The sequence below is a fragment of the Narcine bancroftii genome, chromosome 14 (assembly GCF_036971445.1).
Source record: "Narcine bancroftii isolate sNarBan1 chromosome 14, sNarBan1.hap1, whole genome shotgun sequence".
In the NCBI taxonomy this organism is placed as follows: domain Eukaryota; kingdom Metazoa; phylum Chordata; class Chondrichthyes; order Torpediniformes; family Narcinidae; genus Narcine; species Narcine bancroftii.
Window position 1 is genome coordinate 15,651,872 of NC_091482.1, and position 21,131 is coordinate 15,673,002.

Consider the following 21,131-nt stretch of genomic DNA (forward strand, 5'->3'; position numbering starts at 1 on the left):
GAAATGAATCCATCTTTAATAAATTCTGCTTTCAACACTTACCGGCCAATAGCAACCTGATCATTTGGGTCAACAGAACTAGTCTTTCGTTCAATGAGTTCCCTGAGGAGCTGCACAAAAAATAATACAAGTACAAAGTGATTAGGTTTAAAATTTCAACATTTTAGAATGGCCTCTTGACCAGCCCCACTAGTGGGCACTAAGCCTATTACATAGTAGGGTGGGGCAAATTGATGGAACAGTGGGCAAGTGCCTTCAGGGATAGCACAGTTCCTAAAGCATGGGAAAAGGCAGGCCTAAAGCTAAAGCTAAAATGTGGTTCAGTTGGAAAACTATATTCCCCCCCCCCCTCAAAAAAAATGCAACAACCTCCCAACTTGCACTGGATACATTTTACAATACAGCGTATTAAAATCTGCTCCAAACAGGTCGAGTCGGACAGATGAGAATGGAATGATAAAACAATCAAATAAATAAGAATATCCAGCCAATTTTATAGATCACTGAAAAGTTTGCATTTAATGTGACTTGAGCATCAATCCTTTAGAATAGTGGTTTACAACCCCCCCCCCCCCCCCCCACCCAAACTCAAATTCCACCTTAAGCAATCCATAGATGCTCTGTGATTAGTAAGGGGTTATTTAAGGTGGTTTGTTGTGCTCTGTTGATGAAAAAAATGACCGTAACCAATTTGATCTGTGAAGCCAAAGGGCTATTCATATCCTACCTAGATAATGATCTAGATTGTGAGCAGTGACATTGTTTAGTATAGAGATGGGGATGGAAATGACAATTTTTCTCAAGTAAAATATTTCAGTATCAATTGGGTCTAGAGCAGTGATTCTCAACCTTCCCTTCCCATTCACCTACCATCTTAAGCAATCCCTTACCAATCACAGAGCACTTATGGCATAGGGATTGCTTAAGGTAAAATGTAAGTTGGCAGTTTGAAAGCCACTGCTTGAGAACATAGAACCCCCAGTAGGTTTTGCACAGTGGGAGGAACTGTGAGCCCCCGGAGGAAATCCACACAGATGCGGGGAGGACATACAAACTCCTTACAAGAGAACAGGATTCGAACCCCAGTTCCAGTCACTAGCACTGTAACAGCGTTGCATTAACCGCAATGTCAGGCCACTTGGAAACACCAAGTACAATGGACATGTTGTCTGGGGAAACATGCAACCCAAATTCAAGTCTCAACAAGAATTGAGAAATACTGTATAAATATATACTTTTTAATAGAATTTGCACAACATCTTCTCACTGATCCTGGATTTGAATGCAATTCTGTGGCAAGACCTGATGTTTCAGACCAAAACAGGAAGATTCATAATTTAGTGCTAAATAGATCAATTCATGAATCACCAGTGTGGATAATGGAAAATACAGGATAACAGAGGAACCTTTGCTGTTACAGTCAAGCTCACAGAAAGATTTAGGACTTTATTCTGCATTTAATTATGCCATAGAAATGGTCAATGCTGAAACTCATGATGAAATAGAGAGTGTATGGCTTGCCAGCAATTTAATAAACATGAAAACTTCCAAATTCATACATGGATTAAAAGTAACCAGTTATACCAGCTTTCTGATCACACTGGACAATGAAGATTTTTCTTCCAGAACTTTTGAGTATATTTTTTGGATTTTGGGCTGCTAATCACAAAAATATTCCTATTACATGCCATTTTAGAAAAAAACTTACTGCCACTTTTATTTCTCTCTTTTTTTGTAAATTAGCGTATATTTCAGTATCTAAATCAACTTTCATATAAGTCGGGTCCCAATTTTCAGGTCATTTTCATGGATCTATCATATATTGCACATGTTAGTTGACCCACCCCCAATTTTCTGCAAGGAACGTACTGGAGACTGGTGTCCAGCAATAACCCAAACTTTGTTACGACACCCAAACCACCAAATAATAAATCTGTAAGTTAAGCAAGCAAGTTTAAAAAATATATCTTTGCTTCTGGCCAGGAAGACACCAAACAGTACTGGGTCCAAGCCTTCAGCATCAGCTGCAACGGAGTCGACGACAGTGACTCCATTCTCAACACTGGGTGTGATGCCGTCCACATTGAAGAAGTTGCCTTGCTGTCCAAGTGTGCTCGATGCTGGAACCACAGCTACTTCTCTGCTCCTGGGCAAAAGCAGGGACCTCTGCCTACTGGTCAGGAGCGGAGACCCTGGGCTCCCAGGCAATTGTACTTTTTAACAATTGTACTTTTTAACAATTGTACTTTTTAACAATTGTACTTTTTAACAATTGTACTTTTTAACAATTGTACTTTTTAACAATTGTACTTTTTAACAATTGTACTTTTTAACAATTGTACTTTTTAACAATTGTACTTTTTAACAATTGTACTTTTTAACAATTGTACTTTTTAACAATTGTACTTTTTAACAATTGTACTTTTTAACAATTGTACTTTTTAACAATTGTACTTTTTAACAATTGTACTTTTTAACAATTGTACTTTTTAACAATTGTACTTTTTAACAATTGTACTTTTTAACAATTGTACTTTTTAACAATTGTACTTTTTAACAATTGTACTTTTTAACAATTGTACTTTTTAACAATTGTACTTTTTAACAATTGTACTTTTTAACAATTGTACTTTTTAACAATTGTATTTTTTAAACAATTGTATTTTTTAAACAATTGTATTTTTTAAACAATTGTATTTTTTAAACAATTGTACTTTTTAACAATTGTATTTTTTAAACAATTGTATTTTTTAAACAATTGTATTTTTTAAACAATTGTATTTTTTAAACAATTGTATTTTTTAAACAATTGTATTTTTTAACAATTGTATTTTTTAAACAATTGTATTTTTTTAACAATTGTATTTTTTAACAATTGTATTTTTTCAACAATTGTATTTTTTAACAATTGTATTTTTTTAACAATTGTATTTTTTAACAATTGTATTTTTTAACAATTTCTTCAAGCACACTCAATTTGGCAGACACACCGTGCCCGCACCTTGCCTGCACATGCATGGGATGACACCATACATGTTAGATTTTCTAATTAGATAATGGAAAGAGTTGTTGAGAGGAATGCAGTCAATGTAGCTCATGTTGACCACTTGGGTGTTTGATGAGGTGCCACATAACAATCTCATTAACTAAGTGCACCAACAAGATCTTCCACGATTGCGAGTTTGATCCTCCAGCCTGCTGAATTTGTGATTCCATCGCATACAGGCACAGGCCACACACAAACACAACGGGGCCCCCAAACCAAGTGTGCTTTTTTTTTTTAATATTTTTTTATTTTTCACACTGTGAACTTTCAACCAACACTGTCAACCAAAATATATACAAATGTTTCTCATTAAATATACACAGTGGCATTTTCTCCTTTTTTCCCCCCCCCCCACCCTCCCTCCCCCCTTCCCACCCCCCTCCAAAACCAATAAACATTCAACATATGCAATACAATAAAACCATAAAACAATATCTTCACACAATGAAAAATAAACAAGAAAAATGCATCATCTGTTTTTACACACTGAACCAAACAGTTTTGTCTTCTTATCATTTTAGGGGGTGGAAGTCAGAGGAAAGCTCTCTCTGTGTATGGTTCCCAAATTTGTTCAAATAATGTGATTTCATTTTTTAAATTATATGTTTTTTTTCCAATGGAATATATTTATTCATTTCCATGTACCATTGCTGTATTCTCAAGCTCTCTTCCATTTTCCAAGATTATACACTTTTTTGCTACTGCTAAGGCTAACATAATGAATCTTTTTTGCGCTTTATCCAATTTGAGACCTAATTCATTACTTCTTATGTTACTTAAAAGAAATATCTCTGGATTTTTTGGTATGTTATTTTTAGTGATTTTTAAAAATATCTGGTTTAGATCTTCCCAAAACAGATTCACTTTCATACAATTTTATGTATTGTTCCCATTTCCTTCTTACAGCGAAAACATCTATCTGATAATGTTGGATCCCATTCTTTTAATTTTTGAGGGGTGATATATACCCTGTGTGACCAATTATACTGTATCATGCGTAACCTTGTGTTTATTGTTAACTAATATGGCTACACCTCTAGCTTTTGAATTCTGCTGCTACATATCCTACCCAGTCTCTCTTTAATTTGTTGTGTTCCACTTCAGTTAGATGCATCTCCTGCACAAATGCAATATCTATTTTTTCTTTTTTCAGTAAATTTAATAGCCTCTTCGTTTTAATTTGGTTATGTATTCCATTAATGTTTATAGTCATATAGTTCAACGTGGTCATCTTATATCTTATTTAAACTTCTTTTCTGCTTCCTCACCACCTCCATCCCCCTTTTTCATCTCTCAGTTTTCCCTTTTTAAACTCAATGTATGACAACACATTTAAAACATAAAATACTCCAACAATTCCCACACCCAGTATTATCTTAACCCCCAAATGCCCCCCCTCTCCGAGTTGCCCCTTATTCCTTGCCGGGAAATCACAACTTCCCTTTCCATTTGGGTTGCGATCTTGCTCGCAAGCGTCAACTGATTTCTCAGTGACGGTTATTCTCTCCCCCCACCCCAGAAAACACTTTTTTAAAAAAAATTATTATTTTTTTTAAACAAAAGCTCTCCCTTTTTTTCCCCTTACTTCATTCCTTCCCCTCTCTTTTCCTTCTTTAGTTCTTTATATATACATTGTTTTTACATCTTTATATTTACTTAATCACCTTTCTTCATTCTTATTACATTTCTTCATCTCTCCTTCGCAAACACTATGCGAAATCTTGTGCTTCCTCCGGATCCGAGAACAGTCTGCTTTGCTCCCCGGGTATAAATATTTTAAGCACGGCTGGATGTCTTAACGTGAATTTATAACCTTTTTTCCATAGAATCGATTTTGCTGTATTAAACTCTTTCCTCTTCTTTAAGAGTTCAAAACTTATGTCTGGGTAAAAAAATATTCTTTGACCCTTGTATTCCAATGGTTTATTATCTTCTCTAACTTTATTCCTTGCCTGCTCCAGTATATTTTCTCTTGTCGTACATCTCAAAAATTTTACTAAGATGGATCTTGGTTTTTGATGTGTCTGCGGTTTTGGAGCTAATGCTCTGTGTGCCCTTTCTATTTCCATTTCTTCCTGCATTTGTCATTCCCAGAGCCTTTGGGATCCATTCTTTTATAAATTCCTTCATGTCTGTGCCTTCTTCACCCTCCTATGCTGTTTCGCCTACTATAATTTTCGAACATATCAATTTTCTGAGATAACAACTCTTGCGTCTCTAATTTTTTTGTCACTTTCTTCCAATTTTCCTCAAGTCATTCACTTCCATTTCTACAGCCGTTTCTCATTCTTCTACATTTTCTACTCTATTCCCTATTTCTGTCACAACCCGTTCTAAGCTTTGCATTTTATCTTCTGTTCTTTTCATTTTTCTTTTAATTGCACTAAATTCTCATGACAACTATTCTTTTAATGCTCTCATTTGTTCTTCAAAAAATATTCTGTCCATCTGTTTTACTTTCTATTTCTCTGTGAAGATCTTGATCATCTTCTTCCTCTTCTTGTGTCTGTACCTGTGTCTTCTTCTCTTCTTTGTATCTATGTCTCTTCTGATTCTCCTGATGAGTTGCTTGTATCACTTTTGTCGGGCCTCTTGTTGTTGATCCTCCCCTCCTGGTCTGCTCATCTGTTGGGCCTCCTGCTGCTGCTCCTCTTGCCATTCACCCCGTCGACTTTCTTCCTCGCCTGGTTCCTCACTCCCTCTCCTGCCGCCTTATCTACTAGCTGAGAGCCCTGGTGTCAGGCGTCCCTCAGCTGGTCGCGCCGTGGTTGCCCGCTCCTCGGCTGAGACCCCCTCCTGTCAGTGTTTCCTTTTACCTTTGATTGTGCACATTTGTTTGGCTCAGAGACCCATTTTGACAGTCCACAGGTCGGGGGGGGGGGGGGGGGGGGGGGGGGTTCGCAACTCCACGCGGCCAGCACCAACCTCGGAAATCGGGCGCTCTTCGCCACCATGGCTCCCTGTTCCTTCATGCAGGTAAGGCCTTCTTTCTTTTCCGGTGACTTGACAGTTTTTTTCCCTATTGTTTTTACTTTTTCCTTCTTGGGTGCCATCTTCTTTTACTTATCTGCAACTTTATCTTCTATTTCTTGTACTTTATATTTGTTAAGCTTTGTCTTTTCTTGACTTTTTTTCTGCAGAGGGCTGGTTTTACCCTACCGGCCACTACTCCATCAGATGATTCCCCTCACATGCCATTTTTTTAGATACAACCTATATTTTTTTCACACTATAAACCACATTGATCAAGATACATACATTTTCCTTTTCAAATATATAGTGTCGTTTTCTCCCCCCCCCCCTTCCCATCCCACCCTCCCTACCTCCCCTCCCATTCATTTAAAGTTCAGAATCTAAGATACATTAAACCCGTCAAACAATGTTGTCATTCAATAAAAACAAACAAGAATTTCCACTGAGTCAATTCTTTTCATTCCCTTCTCCTGTCATTTTAGGTGGTGTAAGGTAAAAACATCATGAGCTGGGAATGAAGAAGGAGTCACCCAGTGCTGGGCCGTAACAAGATGCAGATGTGACCTTGTACACTCAAGATAAGCTTGGCACTAACAAGATGATGTGCAGCAGACTAACAGAGAAGGGTAGCAACAGTTTATTCATTGGACAATGTCATGGTATGATAATTTACTAAGTACGTATCCTGAGGTATAAAAAAAACACCATTTGCTGATAACGGCGGAATGCGCCTTCTCCAACTAACACTGTTAGTTGCAAGTGTTACAATCCGGCAATAAAGAACAAAGAACCTTGATTTCGACTCAGTCTGGTGTTTGACTCACTCATTCATGAACAAAGCAGACCTAACAGTGGTAGATGTCCCCGGTAGGTTTTCTCTATTGTGTTTCATGTATGGCTCCCATATTTGTTCAAATATTGTAATATTATTTCTTAAATTATATGTTATTTTTTCTAATGGAATACATTTATTCATTTCTATATACCATTATTGTATTCTCAAGTTATCTTCTAATTTCCAGGCTGACATAATACATTTTTTTGCTACAGCTAGGGCTATCCTAACAAATCTTTTTTGTGCACCATCCAAATCAAGCCCAAATTCTTTGTTTTTTATGTTACTTAGGAGGAAAATCTCTGGGTTTTTTGGTATATTACTTTTTGTGATTTTATTTAATATCTGGTGTCAGACTTCAGACCGGGCCTTCTAAGTTTGGAAGAGCATCTAATTTTTAAAATTTGCATATCCTACCCAGTCTCTCTTTAATTTGTTGTGTTCCACTTCAGTTAGATGCATCTCCTGCACAAATGCTATATCTATTTTTTCTTTTTTCAGTAAATTTCCCAAAATTTTTTCACTCTCTCACATGTCCAGATTGCATGAATTGTTGTTCCCATTTCCTTTTAACAGCGAAAACATCTGTCAGATACTGTTGGGACCCATTTATTTAACTTTTGAGGTGTAATATATAGCCTGTGTATCCAGTTATATTGTATCATACGTAACCTCGTATTTATTGTATTTCTCATAGTTCCTGGGCATAACTTCTCCCATGTTTCATTCTTTATTTTTATGTTTAGATCTTGTTCCCATTTTTGTTTAGTTTTACTATTTGTTTCCTCGTTCTCCTTTTCTTGTAGTTTAATAATTTTTTTGATTATCATTGTGTCTGTAATTACATATTCAAAATTACTTCCCTCTGGTAACCTCAGACTGCTTCCCAATTTGTCCTTCAAGTAGGATTTCAGTTGGTAGTATGCCAACACTGTATCGTGAGTTATATTATATTTATCCTTCATTTGTTCAAAGGATAATAATTTATTTCCAGAAAAGCAATTTTCTATTCTTTTGATCCCTTTTTTCTCATATTCTCTAAAGGAAAGGTTATCTATTGTAAAAGGGATTAGCTGATTTTGCGTCAGTATTAGTTTTGGTAGTTGGTAATTTTTTTTATTCCTTTCTACATGAATCTTCTTCCAAATATTTAGCAGATGATGTAATACTGGAGAATTCCTACGTTGTACCAATTTTTCATCCCATTTATATAATATATGTTCGGGTATCTTCTCCCCTATTTTATCTAGTTCTAATCTAGTCCAATCTGGCTTTTCCCTGGTTTGATAAAAATCTGATAGGTATCTTAATTGTGCGGCTCTATAATAATTTTTAAAGTTTGGCAGTTGTAAGCCTCCTTGTTTATACCATTCTGTTAATTTATATAGTGCTATCCTCGGTTTCCCCCCTTTCCATAAAAATTTCCTTATTATTTTCTTTAACTCCTTGAAGAATTTCTCCGTCAAGTGTATTGGCAATGCCTGAAATAGGTATTGTATCTTTGGGAAAATGTTCATTTTAATACAGTTTATCCTTCCTATTAGTGTTATTGGTAAGTCTTTCCAATGCTCTAAGTCGTCCTGTAATTTTTTTCATTAGTGGATAATAATTGAGTTTATATAGATGGCCAAGGTTTTTATTTATTTGTATACCTAGGTATCGTATTGCTTGCATTTGCCATCTGAATGGTGATTCTTTCTTAAATTTTGAGCAATCCGCATTATTCATTGGCATTGCTTCACTTTTATTTGCGTTAATCTTGTATCCCAACACTTCTCCATATTCCTTCAATTTCTTATGTAATTCTTTTATTGAGATTTCTGGTTCTGTTAAGTATACTATAACATCATCTGCAAATAAACTGATTTTATATTCCTTGTCTTTTATCTTTATCCCTTTTATTTTATTTTCTGTTCTTATCAGTTCTGCTAGTAGTTCTATGGTTAACACGAACAATAAGGGCGATAGTGGGCATCCCTGCCTTGTTGATCTGCTTAATTTAAATTGTTTTGATATATATCCATTTACTGTCACTTTTGCCAATGGCCCCTTATATAATATATTAATTGGATTAAAGTATTTCTCTGGTAAACTGAATTTTTGTAGTACTTTGAATAAATAATTCCATTCTACTCTGTCAAAGGCCTTCTCTGCGTCTAAAGCCACCACTACTGTTGGAGCTTTATTTCCTTCTACTGCATGAATTAAGTTAATAAATTTACAAATATTGTCTGTTGTTCGTCTTTTTTTAATAAATCCAGTTTGGTCTAGATTTACTATTTTTGGTACATAGTCAGCTAATCTGTTTGCTAATAGTTTAGCTATTATCTTATAATCTGTGTTAAGTAAAGATATTGGCCTATATGATGCTGGTGCGAGTGGATCTTTCCCTGTCTTTGGTACTACTGTAATTATTGCTGTTTTGCATGAATCTGGTAAGCTTTGTGTTTTATCAATCTGGTTGATTACTTCCAGGAGGGGAGGAATTAATAAATCTTTAAATGTTTTATAGAATTCTATTGGGAATCCATCCTCTCCTGGTGTTTTATTATTCGGTAGTTTTTTTTATTATCTCTTGTATTTCTACTATTTCAAATGGTTCTGTTAATTTATTTTGTTCCTCTATTTGTAATTTCGGTAGTTCAATTTTAGTTAAAAATTCATCTATTTTGTCTTCTTTCCCTTCGTTTTCAGTTTGGTATAATTGTTCGTAGAATTCTCTGAAGTTTTCATTAATCTCCGTTGGATTATATGTGATTTGTTTGTCTTTTTTCCTTGATGCCAATACCATTCTCTTAGTTTGTTCTGTCTTAAGCTGCCATGCTAGATTTTGTGTGTTTTTTCTCCTAGTTCATAATATTTCTGTTTTGTCTTCATTATGTTCTTCTCCACCTTATATGTTTGTAGTGTTTCATATTTTATTTTTTTATCTGCCAATTCTCTTCTTTTAGTTGTGTCTTCATTGCTAATTCTTTTTCTATATTTGCTATTTCCCTTTCCAACTGCTCTGTTTCCTGATTATAGTCCTTCTTCATCTTGGTTACATAACATTATTTGCCCTCTGATGAATGCTTTCATTGCTTCCCATAGTATAAACTTATCTTTCACTGATTCCGTATTTATTTCAAAGTACATTTTAATTTGTCTTTCAATGAATTCTCTAAAATCCTGCCTTTTAAGTAGCATGGAGTTTAATCTCCATCTATACATTCTTGGAGGGATGTCCTCTAACTCTATGGTCAATATCAGGGGTGAGAGGTCCGATAATATTCTAGCTTTATATTCTGTTTTTCTAACTCTGTCTTGCATGTGAGCTGATAACAGGAATAGGTCTATTCTTGAGTATGTTTTATGTCTACCCGAATAATATGAATATTCCTTTTCCTTTGGGTGTTGTTTCCTCCATATATCCAAAAGTTGCATTTCTTCCATCGATTTAATTATAAATTTGGTTACTTTGTTCTTTCTGTTAATTTTTTTCCCAGTTTTATCCATGTTTGAATCCAAATTAAGGTTGAAATCCCCTCCTATTAGTATGTTCCCTTGCGTGTCTGCTATCTTCAAAAAAATATCTTGCATAAATTTTTGATCTTCTTCATTAGGTGAATATACATTGAGTAAATTCCAAAACTCCAAATATATCTGACATTTTATCATTACATATCTCCCTGCTGGATCTATTATTTCCTCTTCTATTTTAAATGGTACATTTTTACTGATTAATACAGCTACTCCTCTAGCTTTTGAATTATATGACGCTGCTGTTACATGTCCTATTCAATCTCTCTTTAATTTCTTGTGCTCCATTTCAGTTAAGTGTGTTTCTTTCATGAATGCTATATCAATTTTTCCTTTTTTCAGTAAATTTAGCAGTTTCTTCCTTTTGATTTGGTAATGTATTCCATTAATATTTAAAGTCATATAGTTCAACATAGCCATTTCATACTTTGTTTATCTTTCCTTTCCGTTTCCTCATCATCACCTTCCCTTCTTATCCATTTCTGCTTTCTTGTTTTGAACACTTTATAAGACAACATTTCTAAAACATCAAACATTTCCCTTATTCTCCTATCTAAAATTTCTTTAACTCCACTATCCCCTCCCCTTCCTGAGTTGCCCTTTATCCCTTGTCGGGCAACCACATCTCCCCTCTCCATTTGGATTTGCGAATTCACTCGCAAGCGTCAACTGATTTCGCAGTGACCGTAACTCCTCCCCACCCAGCCCCCCCTCGAAAAGACTTCAATTTTCATATATAACAAAGGTCACTCTCTTAATTCCCTCCTTACTTCTTCTCTTCCCTTTCTTTCCCTTAATTCTTATCTATACTCTATATATTTTCCTTTAAATACGCATACACTCATGTACACACATATATATACATACAAACACATATATATATATACACACATACATATAGTTCGTGGTCATTTTTGCTCTCGTTACACGTCTTCATCTCTCTGCCTGTTTTGTAGTTGTTCTGCAAATTTTTGTGCTTCCTCCGGATCCGAGAATAGTCTATTTTGTTGCCCTGGAATAACTATTTTAAGTACCGCTGGGTACTTTAGCATAAATTTATATCCTTTTTTTCCATAGGATCGCTTTTGCTGTATTAAACTCCTTTCTCTTCTTCAGGAGTTCAAAACTTATGTATGGATAGAAAATTTTTTTTTGACCTTTGTATTCCAGTGGATTTTTTTCTTCTCTTATTTTCTTCATTGCTTTCTCCAATATATTTTCTCTTGTTTGTATATCTTAAGAATTTTACTAAAATAGATCTTGGTTTTTGTTGTGGCTGTGGTTTAAGGGCTAATGTTCTATGTGCCCTTTCTATTTCCAATTCTTCCTGTAATTCTGGTCTTCCTTGGACCCTGGGGATCCAATCTTTTATAAATTCTCTCATATTCTTACCTTCTTCATCTTCCTTAAAGGCCCACTATCTTTATATTATTTCTTCTATTATAATTTTCCATTATATCCATCTTCTGAGCTAACAGCTCTTGTGTCTCTTTAACTTTTTTATTAGATTCTTCTCATTTCTCTTTTAAGTCCTCTACTTCCATTTCTAAGGCTGTTTCTCGTTCTTCCACCTTGTCCACTCTTTTTCCTACATCTGACATGACCATCTCTAATCTATTCATTTTTTCTTCTGTACTTTTAATTCTTCTTTTTATTTTACTAAATTCTTGTGATTGCCATTCTTTTACTGATTCCATATATTCTTAAAAAAAAAATATCCATCGTCTTGCCTTTCCCTTCTTCTTCCATTTCTCTGTGTTGTTCTTCTTCCTCTGGGTTGGTCATCTGTTGTTTCTTTGATTTCTTTTTACTCTCTTCTTTCTTGTTCTCGTTGTTTTCTATGTTCTCTTCTTGCTGCTGCGCTGTGGCTGTCATTCTCAGCTGTGGAGATCGACTCCTCAGCTGGTCCCCCCTCCCGTCAGTGTTTTTTTTGTCTTGCGCATGCGCGGTTGTGCACTTTTGCTTGGCTCCACGAGCCATTTTTGTAGTCCCGAGCTCGGGACTTCGACAGACATGAGGGAGCGGGCTTCTCTCTCCACAGCGGGCCTCATCGGACAGGTAAGGCCTTCACCTTCTTCTTCTGATGTCTTTTCTTCTTCTCCCCGTTACTTTCGACTTTTATTTCTTCGCTGCCATTTTCTTCCCATCTTTACTTTCACTTTATTTTAATTTTTGTGTTTGTGCCTTTATGTTTTCTGTGGGTTTTTTTTTTAAAACTTTTCCGGAGAGGGCTGGAGTTCCCCGACCGGCCACTACTCCATCACTTGACTCCAAGAGCAGATACAACCTATTTTGTTATTTCCTGTCATTTTTTTTAACATCTTCAAATTTACAAAACAATGAAGTGCAACACGTCATTGAAATTTCATTTTCTACTTCTTCCCTGCTGATCATGGCGTAGTCAGACAAACATAGTGAAAGGTTTCACCAAGACAATGCGACCATGGAAAAGCAGCATCAAGGCAAATGGAATCCATCAATGCTGGCCAACTAATCATGGACACTGACTCGAGAGGCATCAGATACCAAGAACAAACAAAAATCAGTGGCCAAACATTTTAGGTCAGTTGAACTAACGCAATACATCAGCATCATTTTGCAATGAAACATGATAAATTCAATAAAAGTTAATGTTTCTCCAATTCCTTCGGATACAGCAAATCTGAAATGATCTTTGTGTTCAGCTTGAAGTTGTCTATCATAATCCTCAAATTTCTTTTTCAGGAAGCAAACCTTTTGGAAAAGTTTGTTGTCAAGTGTTACTGCTTTTTTTATAAAACACTTAACTGAATTTTATCTGCCTTACAACTTAATTATTGAAAGAATGTCCATCTGCTGAATATTACTGGTTTAACATAATTTTTGGGAAAACACCAGTATCATTTCATTAATAAGCCACTGCACTTACTATGTTAATGGAACACACCCTTCCCTTCAAAGCCTATTCATACGGCCGACTTCCAATATCTCTCTGGCAGACAATCTGTCAGTTTGTCCATTGTTGTTCATCATAGTTCATTCCTGGCAGCTTAATAAAAGATTACAAATCCACCAGTGACACTGTAAACCCACATAACACTGCAGTTCTGTAAACTTATGCCCTTAATCATTGAGGCAACTTCGGCAACAATCTTTGTCAAATCCCACTCAAGAGAAGAAATTAACCAGGTCAGCGAAACATGTGCAACAGTATGTCTGTCAACCACTCTCTTCCCACAATTACTTGTACACATTGAAGCGGTAATCTTCACAGATCATCTCTCTGAAGAAATGTATCGAAAACTGTAAAGGAAAATAAATGTGCTACTGCCTTGCGGCTCAGCAGATGTTTGTGGGTGATGTACAAGGCAGGGATGAGCTGTCGGAGAAATCTGTCAAGGTTTGGCTAAGTGATTAAAGCCTCCACAGTCTACGCACCATATTTAGAGTCTACAGGAGTCAAAACTTGCACCTATTCCTTGCTGCGATGCCAGATGTTGGCTAATGCTTCAGTTTCTATTTACTCTATTTGGACAGAATGAGTTGGCACAGCAGCCGCACAATCTGGAACATTCTGTATTTGCTGTGCTAACAAGTGGTCCGGCATCATTCATCCAAAGGAATATTAGAGCATCTTAGTTGCACTGAATCTTTTGGAGATTGTAGATAAAGATGTTTTTGCACCAGAGTTCATTCAGTTTCCACTGTTGTACTTCATTAACTGCTGTAAATGCACTCATTCACCTTTGTTAACTCCTGAAAGTATAGCTCCTATTAAGAGTTAAACAGTAAAGAGTTAAAAAATGTAACAATTATTTCTAATTATTGTGAGTCATGGTGTAAGTAATTCACCTCAAACTTTCTCCAAAGAAATTTCAATTTCTTTAAACACCTACATTACATTATTTTTATTTTAAATTTTATTTACAGCATGGTAGAAGTGTTCCAGCCGTTGGAACGCGTGGTGCCCAATTACACCCAAATTAACCTATGACCCCTGTACATTTTAGAGGGTGGGAGAAAACTGGAGCAACCAGAGGAAACCCACACAGACATGGAGAGGACATACAAACTCCTTATAGACAGCTCAGGGTTCGAACCCGTGTCGCTTACACTGTAATAGTGTGGGGAAACCCATGCTGTGGCTACATGGCGATATGCGGGAAAAGAGAATTTGATGGACAAAAAGGATCAACACAGCAAATCTCACAATAATCTGGTCAAAATCAAGGACCTAATGTTTTGCAGTTCGTAATTCTAAATGTGTTGACTTGGATCTGTGATGGTTCAATTTATGATAGCATGAACACTGATTTATATGTCTGTTTTCTGTTGGTTTGTCTGTCACAACTAAGGATACTACAATTGCCCTTCATACCTCATATCAGAAAGGGGGAAATGAAGTAAGTAGTTGCAAACCCTGATCACTATACAAGAGCCCTTGCTGGAAGCAAGTCTACATACATAGTAATGGAAGTTGAAAGCCGCAGTAAATTAGACTGGCAACTCTCAGAGTGTCTGGACTCGCATCGAGTTGAACATGATTACACAAACAGGAATAAGTGTTCAATAGAGAAGAGGCATGAAAAAAACACTGGGAACAAAAAGGCATGAAGAAAGTGTGGCAGACCATTGCTGATGTGAATCACTCAATGGGTCCATGTCAAGAAACCTTTGTTAGAATAACACCATGTGTATAAGGTAACATATTTTCGATTCAAAAAACACTGGAAACAAAAGATAAAAGTTCTTTGGAAAGCTGTTCACTGTACCAAAACTTGAAAGATACTGCTTGTCAATCTAAATAAACATTTTCCAAATGGACTTTTAAGAAACATATATAACAAACTCCCCTGTTCACCAAGATTAAAATCTGCGGCACAAAAATAAACATTTCCTGCATTGACTTAAATATATGACTTTATTCCAGCAAGCATTATGTCTGGGATAGATTTAAGGCAGGAAGTATCTATCTCAATCATTCCCATAAAATTGCACTGAGTTTCAAGTACAAAAAAAAGCTTCTTCAAAATGAAGCCTTTCTTTTGAAACAGTTGACTAAAGCAAATAACCAGGTTTACATCAAATACATTTTTTTTTTATATAGGAAACTAGGCAGCCACATAGGGCATTGACCTCAGAGGGGCACTATTGAAGAAAGCAAACTGTGTCCTCCCCACAGTTCAGGGCAGGTAGGCAGAGGGGAGGGTTTGGAGTCAGCATCGGGTGCTCCGGTCTAAGCCAAGGGAAGGTTTCAGAGTTGGGCGTCAGATGCTCCAGTGTGCGCCTGTAGGCCAACATGCAGAGGGGAGTCTTATGTAAGCCTCAATGTTTATTAGGCTGTTTGAATAAGTGAGATAATAACATTTATTGTTCCAATAATTCTAACATTAGTTTCAGCAATTTATTAACATTTCATCAAGAAAAGTCGATTTTCCCTTTTTAAGAGCATCATAATTCATGAGAAGAGGAACCAAGCAGATATGAGACCAAGATGGTCCAGGGTAACTTGTTCAGGATAGGTACTTGCTGGTTTCCAATAGCAGAATAACTATCAATATTCATAGATGAGAATAAAAATATATAAATTCTTAAAAGAAATCAATGGTGGTGCTCAAACTTTGTTGTCAAGGTTTCATTACTTTAGAATTGTGGTCGGGGGGGAGGGGTGCAAGTAGTTGGCCTTGCCTAGGCGCAAAATAGTCTTGTACCAGCCATGGATGAGATTTTTGGTCATTTTATCTCACTTAAATGGAACGAAAATAGAGGGAATTCGGTACCCCTTGCTGAAGAAAATATTTCCCCCTTTTTACAGTTTCAACCATACATAGCAGTTTTCCCACGAACCAGGCAGCAAATGGGAGTTCTTTGATTAATAGTGGACTTGCACGATTGAGAGCGTCCTGGCCAACTGCATCACAGTGTGGTACGTTGCTGCAGAGAGGTGCATCAGAGGTCAATCCACAGGACCATAATTAGAAATGAGAACTTCAAAAGGCAGACTAACAGAAAAGCATCCTTGAAATTCCGTGTGTAAAGTCACGCTGAAATTATATAGTTACATTTTGCTCAGGGTTCTCTATCAATGTATTACATGTTCTCACAGTTGTGTAATATAGAGATGCTATTCTTCCTTAAAGAGAAGTAATCAACCTTATTATTGCTCTAGTTGATGCTGTGTCTCAGTGGTGTAATGAAAAAAGCTACTACCTCACAGCTCCAGCGATCTGGCTTTGAACTCTGGCCCTGTCTGTGTGCAGTTTGCACATTCTCCCTGTGACCATGTGATGCTTCAATTTGCTCAAAGATGTGGGCAGGTAGATTATTGGCCATTGCTGCAGTGTAGTAAGTGAGTTGTAGAATCTGGGGGGAAATGATAGAAGTGTGGGAAAATTTAAAAAAAGGAATAGCATATAAATTTGGTTATGGGAAAGTCAGAGCAAACTTGATGGGCCAAAGAGGCATTTTCATACTACATCATTCTTGTGGAAATAAATGGACATTAAAAGGTGTGTGAAGCAAAAGATTTGAATGTTGTGTTACCCTTGGTGAAGGTATCCATTCCATCAAGCATCCTTTAGTTCAAAATGATGTGTGTGCCAAAAATATTTTCTTTTGTAAAGATAATCAAAGATCGTTGTATTACTTATTCTTGCAATTTAAAATAAATTTAGCAGTTTCAAGTTTTGTGCTTTTCATTTTTTTCTGCAAAACATCTGTTTTTGAAAATCGAAGTTGACAATTTTTTTTCAGGGGGAGGAGAGCAAGTAGTTGGGCTTGCAGAGGCGCAAAATAGTCTTGTACCAGCCATGGATGAGATTTTTGGTCATTTATCTCACTTAAATGGAATGAAAATAGAGGGAATTCGGTACCCCTTGCTGAAGAAAATATTTCCCCCTTTTTACAGTAGGTTTCAACCATACATAGCAGTTTTTCAACTAACCAGGCAGTAAATGGGAGTTCTTTGATTAATAGTGGACTTGCACGATTGAGAGCGTCCTGGCCAACTGCATCACAGTGTGGTACGTTGCTGCAGAGAGGTGCATCAGAGGTCAATCCACAGGACCATAAGAGCAGCAGAGAGGATCACTGGAGTCTTCTTCCCCCCCCACCCCACCATCAATGTGATCTACTGGGATCGTTGTCTGAACAGAGTGTGCAAAATCATTAAGGTCTCCTTCCACTTTGCACACAGCATCTTTCAACCACTCCCGTCTGGGAAGAGATACAAGAGTATTAGAGCGAGCACCACCAGGCTAAGGAAAGTTGAACGACCAAAGGAACTGCTCACACTAAACCATCCAAGACTCTCATATGAACAAAACAATATTTATTTGAATAGATGAAATACTTAACCCTCATACAGACAAAAACTACATCTGCAGGACATGTCTGGTTGTGCGTCTGTACTGAGGACCGAGAACATTGTTTTGTTGGATTGTACTTGTACAATCAGATGACAATAAACTTGACTTAAATTGTCAGCTGGTGTGAAAATTGCATTTCATACAGCTGGAATCCTGAGACTGACATTCAAACTGAACGCACGAGGTTATTTGCCCAATGATTTACCTTTTTTGGAGCCAGTTCATTTCATAATATTTTGTATGGGTGAGGAGGGGAACAGGTGAACATTAAATCTGGTCTAAAGTTAATAATCCTCAGTGGTAAAAGACCTACTATTCCAAAAAAATCCAGTAGAAAGCATTTCATTTTTTAAAAATTGAAAAACTCCTTTTTCATGAAAGGTTCAGGGAGGAAGAGAGAGTCGAAAATGGCAGCGCTGCCAGAGCTATTGTAACAGCAGTGCTACCACTGGTGCAGACCTGCAGAGAGAGGGGAGCAAAGACACAGTGCTCCCTCATGGGGTCCAACCTCCCAGTCCGACTGCCTTCAGCTCTGTGCAGACTTTAAATGGCTCTATAAAGCAGCCAAAAGTAATTGACTTTAAATCCTGTGGGTTCTGGGCCCAAAATAGTGGCGCCTGTGTATGGTAGCTGTCGTGGGGATGCAGACTTCAAAGAAGCAGAGGAGTGGCAAAGAGCACCAGAAAAAGGGAGGCCAACCCCTGTTTAAGGAGAGACAGAGGAGACAACCCACAGGATGATGACCCTCCAGAAAACCAGTGAAGGGCTCTGCTGCTGAGAAACACACAGGTGGCAGACGGTGGGTGACTTGAGGAGAGGAATCCACACAGGCTGCGGGAGATTGGAATTAAGGGTCTTGCATCAGGCTGCAGACCGCTGAAGGGATACTAGATATTGGAACCATGATGCGAGAGGGTGCTGGAGGCTTCCTGATCACGTCAGAGGCTCACATCTAGAGCTTGAGTATCTGAGCTCTAGATCCGAACTGGGCTGGAGTCCGAGGCTGCGGGAGCGCTGGAGATGAATCCATGCTCTTGGTGGGACTCTCCGTTGCTTCTCTTTCTCTGACTGTAAGAGGTGTCAGGCAATTTCTGCTGATGGCAAATCTTTGTCTGGCTTGATAATTTGGGCTAATAAATGGCAATAAAAGAATCTTGAACACCTACTACAGTCAGAAGGCTTCTGTGAGCAGACTAACAGGTTACCTCTAACATTCATACAGCTATATAAAGAGTACAGGATTGCTATGAAAAGATCAATTAAAATTTGGGCTAATAATGGCAATAAAAGAATCTTGAACACCTAATACAGTCAGAAGGCTTCTGTGAGCAGACTAACAGGTTACCTCTAACATTCATACAGCTATATAAAGAGTACAGGATTGCTATGAAAAGATCAATTAAAACCAAGCAAGGGCAGCATGGTACGACTGCTGAGAGCTCCCTTGGGAGCCTAACTGGTGTGGGGAAGAAGCTGTCTTTAAGCCTGATGGTGTGCACTTCCACACTATTAGGCATTCTCCCCAAGGGAGGGAGGAGTTCACATTCAGAGCATTATGGGCCCTTCAGTTCGTTGAAGTCCATGAAGGGAGGGAAGTTGGGTGCTGTGTTATTAGATACATTCACTACCTTCTGTAGCTTCTTCCGACCTTGAGCAGATTAGCTCCCAGACCAGTCTGTGATGCATCCAGCAAGTCTGCTTCTGATGGTGTACCTGCACAAATTTTGGTCGGACAAGGGGACCTGCTGAACTTCCAAGAAAGTAGAGGCATTGGTGCACTTTCTTGACCATTGTGCAAGTGTATTTTTATGAGGTCAGGTCAGTCCCAAGAACTTAAAGCTATCTATTCTTTCCACCGGCATTATTTTTTTTTTATTTTTTTTTTTTTTTTTTAATTTTTTATTTTTCACACCATAAATCACAATAGCCATGATATACACTTTTTCTTTTCCACACATTTACAGTGACTTTTTCTCCCTCCCCCCTCCCTCCTCCCAAGCCACCCCCCCATCCCTCCCCCCTCTCATCCATTTTAGTTATACAATCTAGGTTGCATTAATTCAGTTAGACAATGTTGTCATTCAACAAAAATACACCAGAAATTCTACTGAGTCCATTTTTTTCTTCTCTTCTCCTTCCATCAACTTAGGTAATGTTTGTTCCCGGTAGGTTTTCGCTATTGTATTTAATGTAAGGCTCCCATACTTGTTCGAATATTTCAATATTATTTCTTAAACTATATGTTATTTTTTCTAATGGAATACATTTATTCATTTCTATATACCATTGTTGTATTTTCAAATTATCTTCCAATTTCCAGGTTGACATAATACATTTTTTTGCTACAGCTAGGGCTATCTTAACAAATCTTTTTTGTGCATCCTCCAAGTCAATTCCAAATTCTTTATTTTTTATGTTACTTAGGAGAAAGATCTCTGGATTCTTTGGTATATTGTTTTCTGTTATTTTATTTAATATCTGATTGAGATCATCCCAAAATTTTTCTACTCTCTCACATGTCCAGATTGCATGAATTGTTGTTCCCCTTTCTTTTTTACATCGAAAACATCTATCAGATACTGTTGGGTCCCATTTATTTAACTTTTGCGGTGTAATGTATAGTCTGTGTAACCAATTATATTGTATCATACGCAGCCTCGTATTTATTGTATTTCTCATCGTTCCAGAGCATAACTTCTCCCATGTTTCCTTTTTTATCTTTATATTTAAATCTTGTTCCCATTTTTGTTTAGTTTTACCATTTGTTTCCTCATTTTCCTTTTCTTGCAGTTTAATATACATATTTTTTATAAATCTTTTGATTAACATTGTATCTGTAATCACATATTCAAGGTTACTTCCCTCTGGTAAACTCAAGTTGCTTCCTAATTTATCTTTCAAGTAGGATCTCAGTTGGTAATATGCCAGCGCTGTATCTCCCGTTATATTGTACTTATCTCTCATTTGTTCAAAGGATAAGAATCTACTTCCTGAAAAACAATTTTCTATTCTTTTAATCCCTTTTTTTTCCCATTTTCTAAAGGCAAGGTTGTCTATTGTAAAAGGGAGTAGCTTATTTTGCGTCAATATTAGTTTTGGTATTTGGTAATTTATTTTATTTCTTTCTACATGTATCTTCTTCCATATATTGAGGAGATGGTGTAATACTGGAGAAGTTCTATGTTGTACCAATTTTTCGTCCCATTTATATAATATGTGTTCAGGTATCTTTTCCCCTATTTTATCTAATTCTAGTCTCGTCCAGTCTGGTTTTTCCCTTGTTTGATAAAAATCTGATAGGTACCTTAATTGTGCGGCTCTATAATAATTTTTGAAGTTTGGCAATTGTAAGCCTCCTTGTTTATACCATTCTGTTAATTTGTCTAGTGCTATCCTCGGTTTCCCCCCTCTC

The 21,131-nt window shown here is 36.9% G+C and overlaps 1 protein-coding gene across 1 annotated transcript in view; it reads right to left on the minus strand.

Moving 5' to 3' along the window:
- Nucleotides 1-21,131, minus strand: part of aatf (apoptosis antagonizing transcription factor) — a 129,461-nt gene that overhangs the window by 39,825 nt on the left and 68,505 nt on the right. The window contains exon 9 of the mRNA XM_069911760.1: nt 43-110. Coding sequence (XP_069767861.1) covers nt 43-110 — 68 coding nt within the window. The remainder of the gene's footprint in view (nt 1-42; nt 111-21,131) is intronic.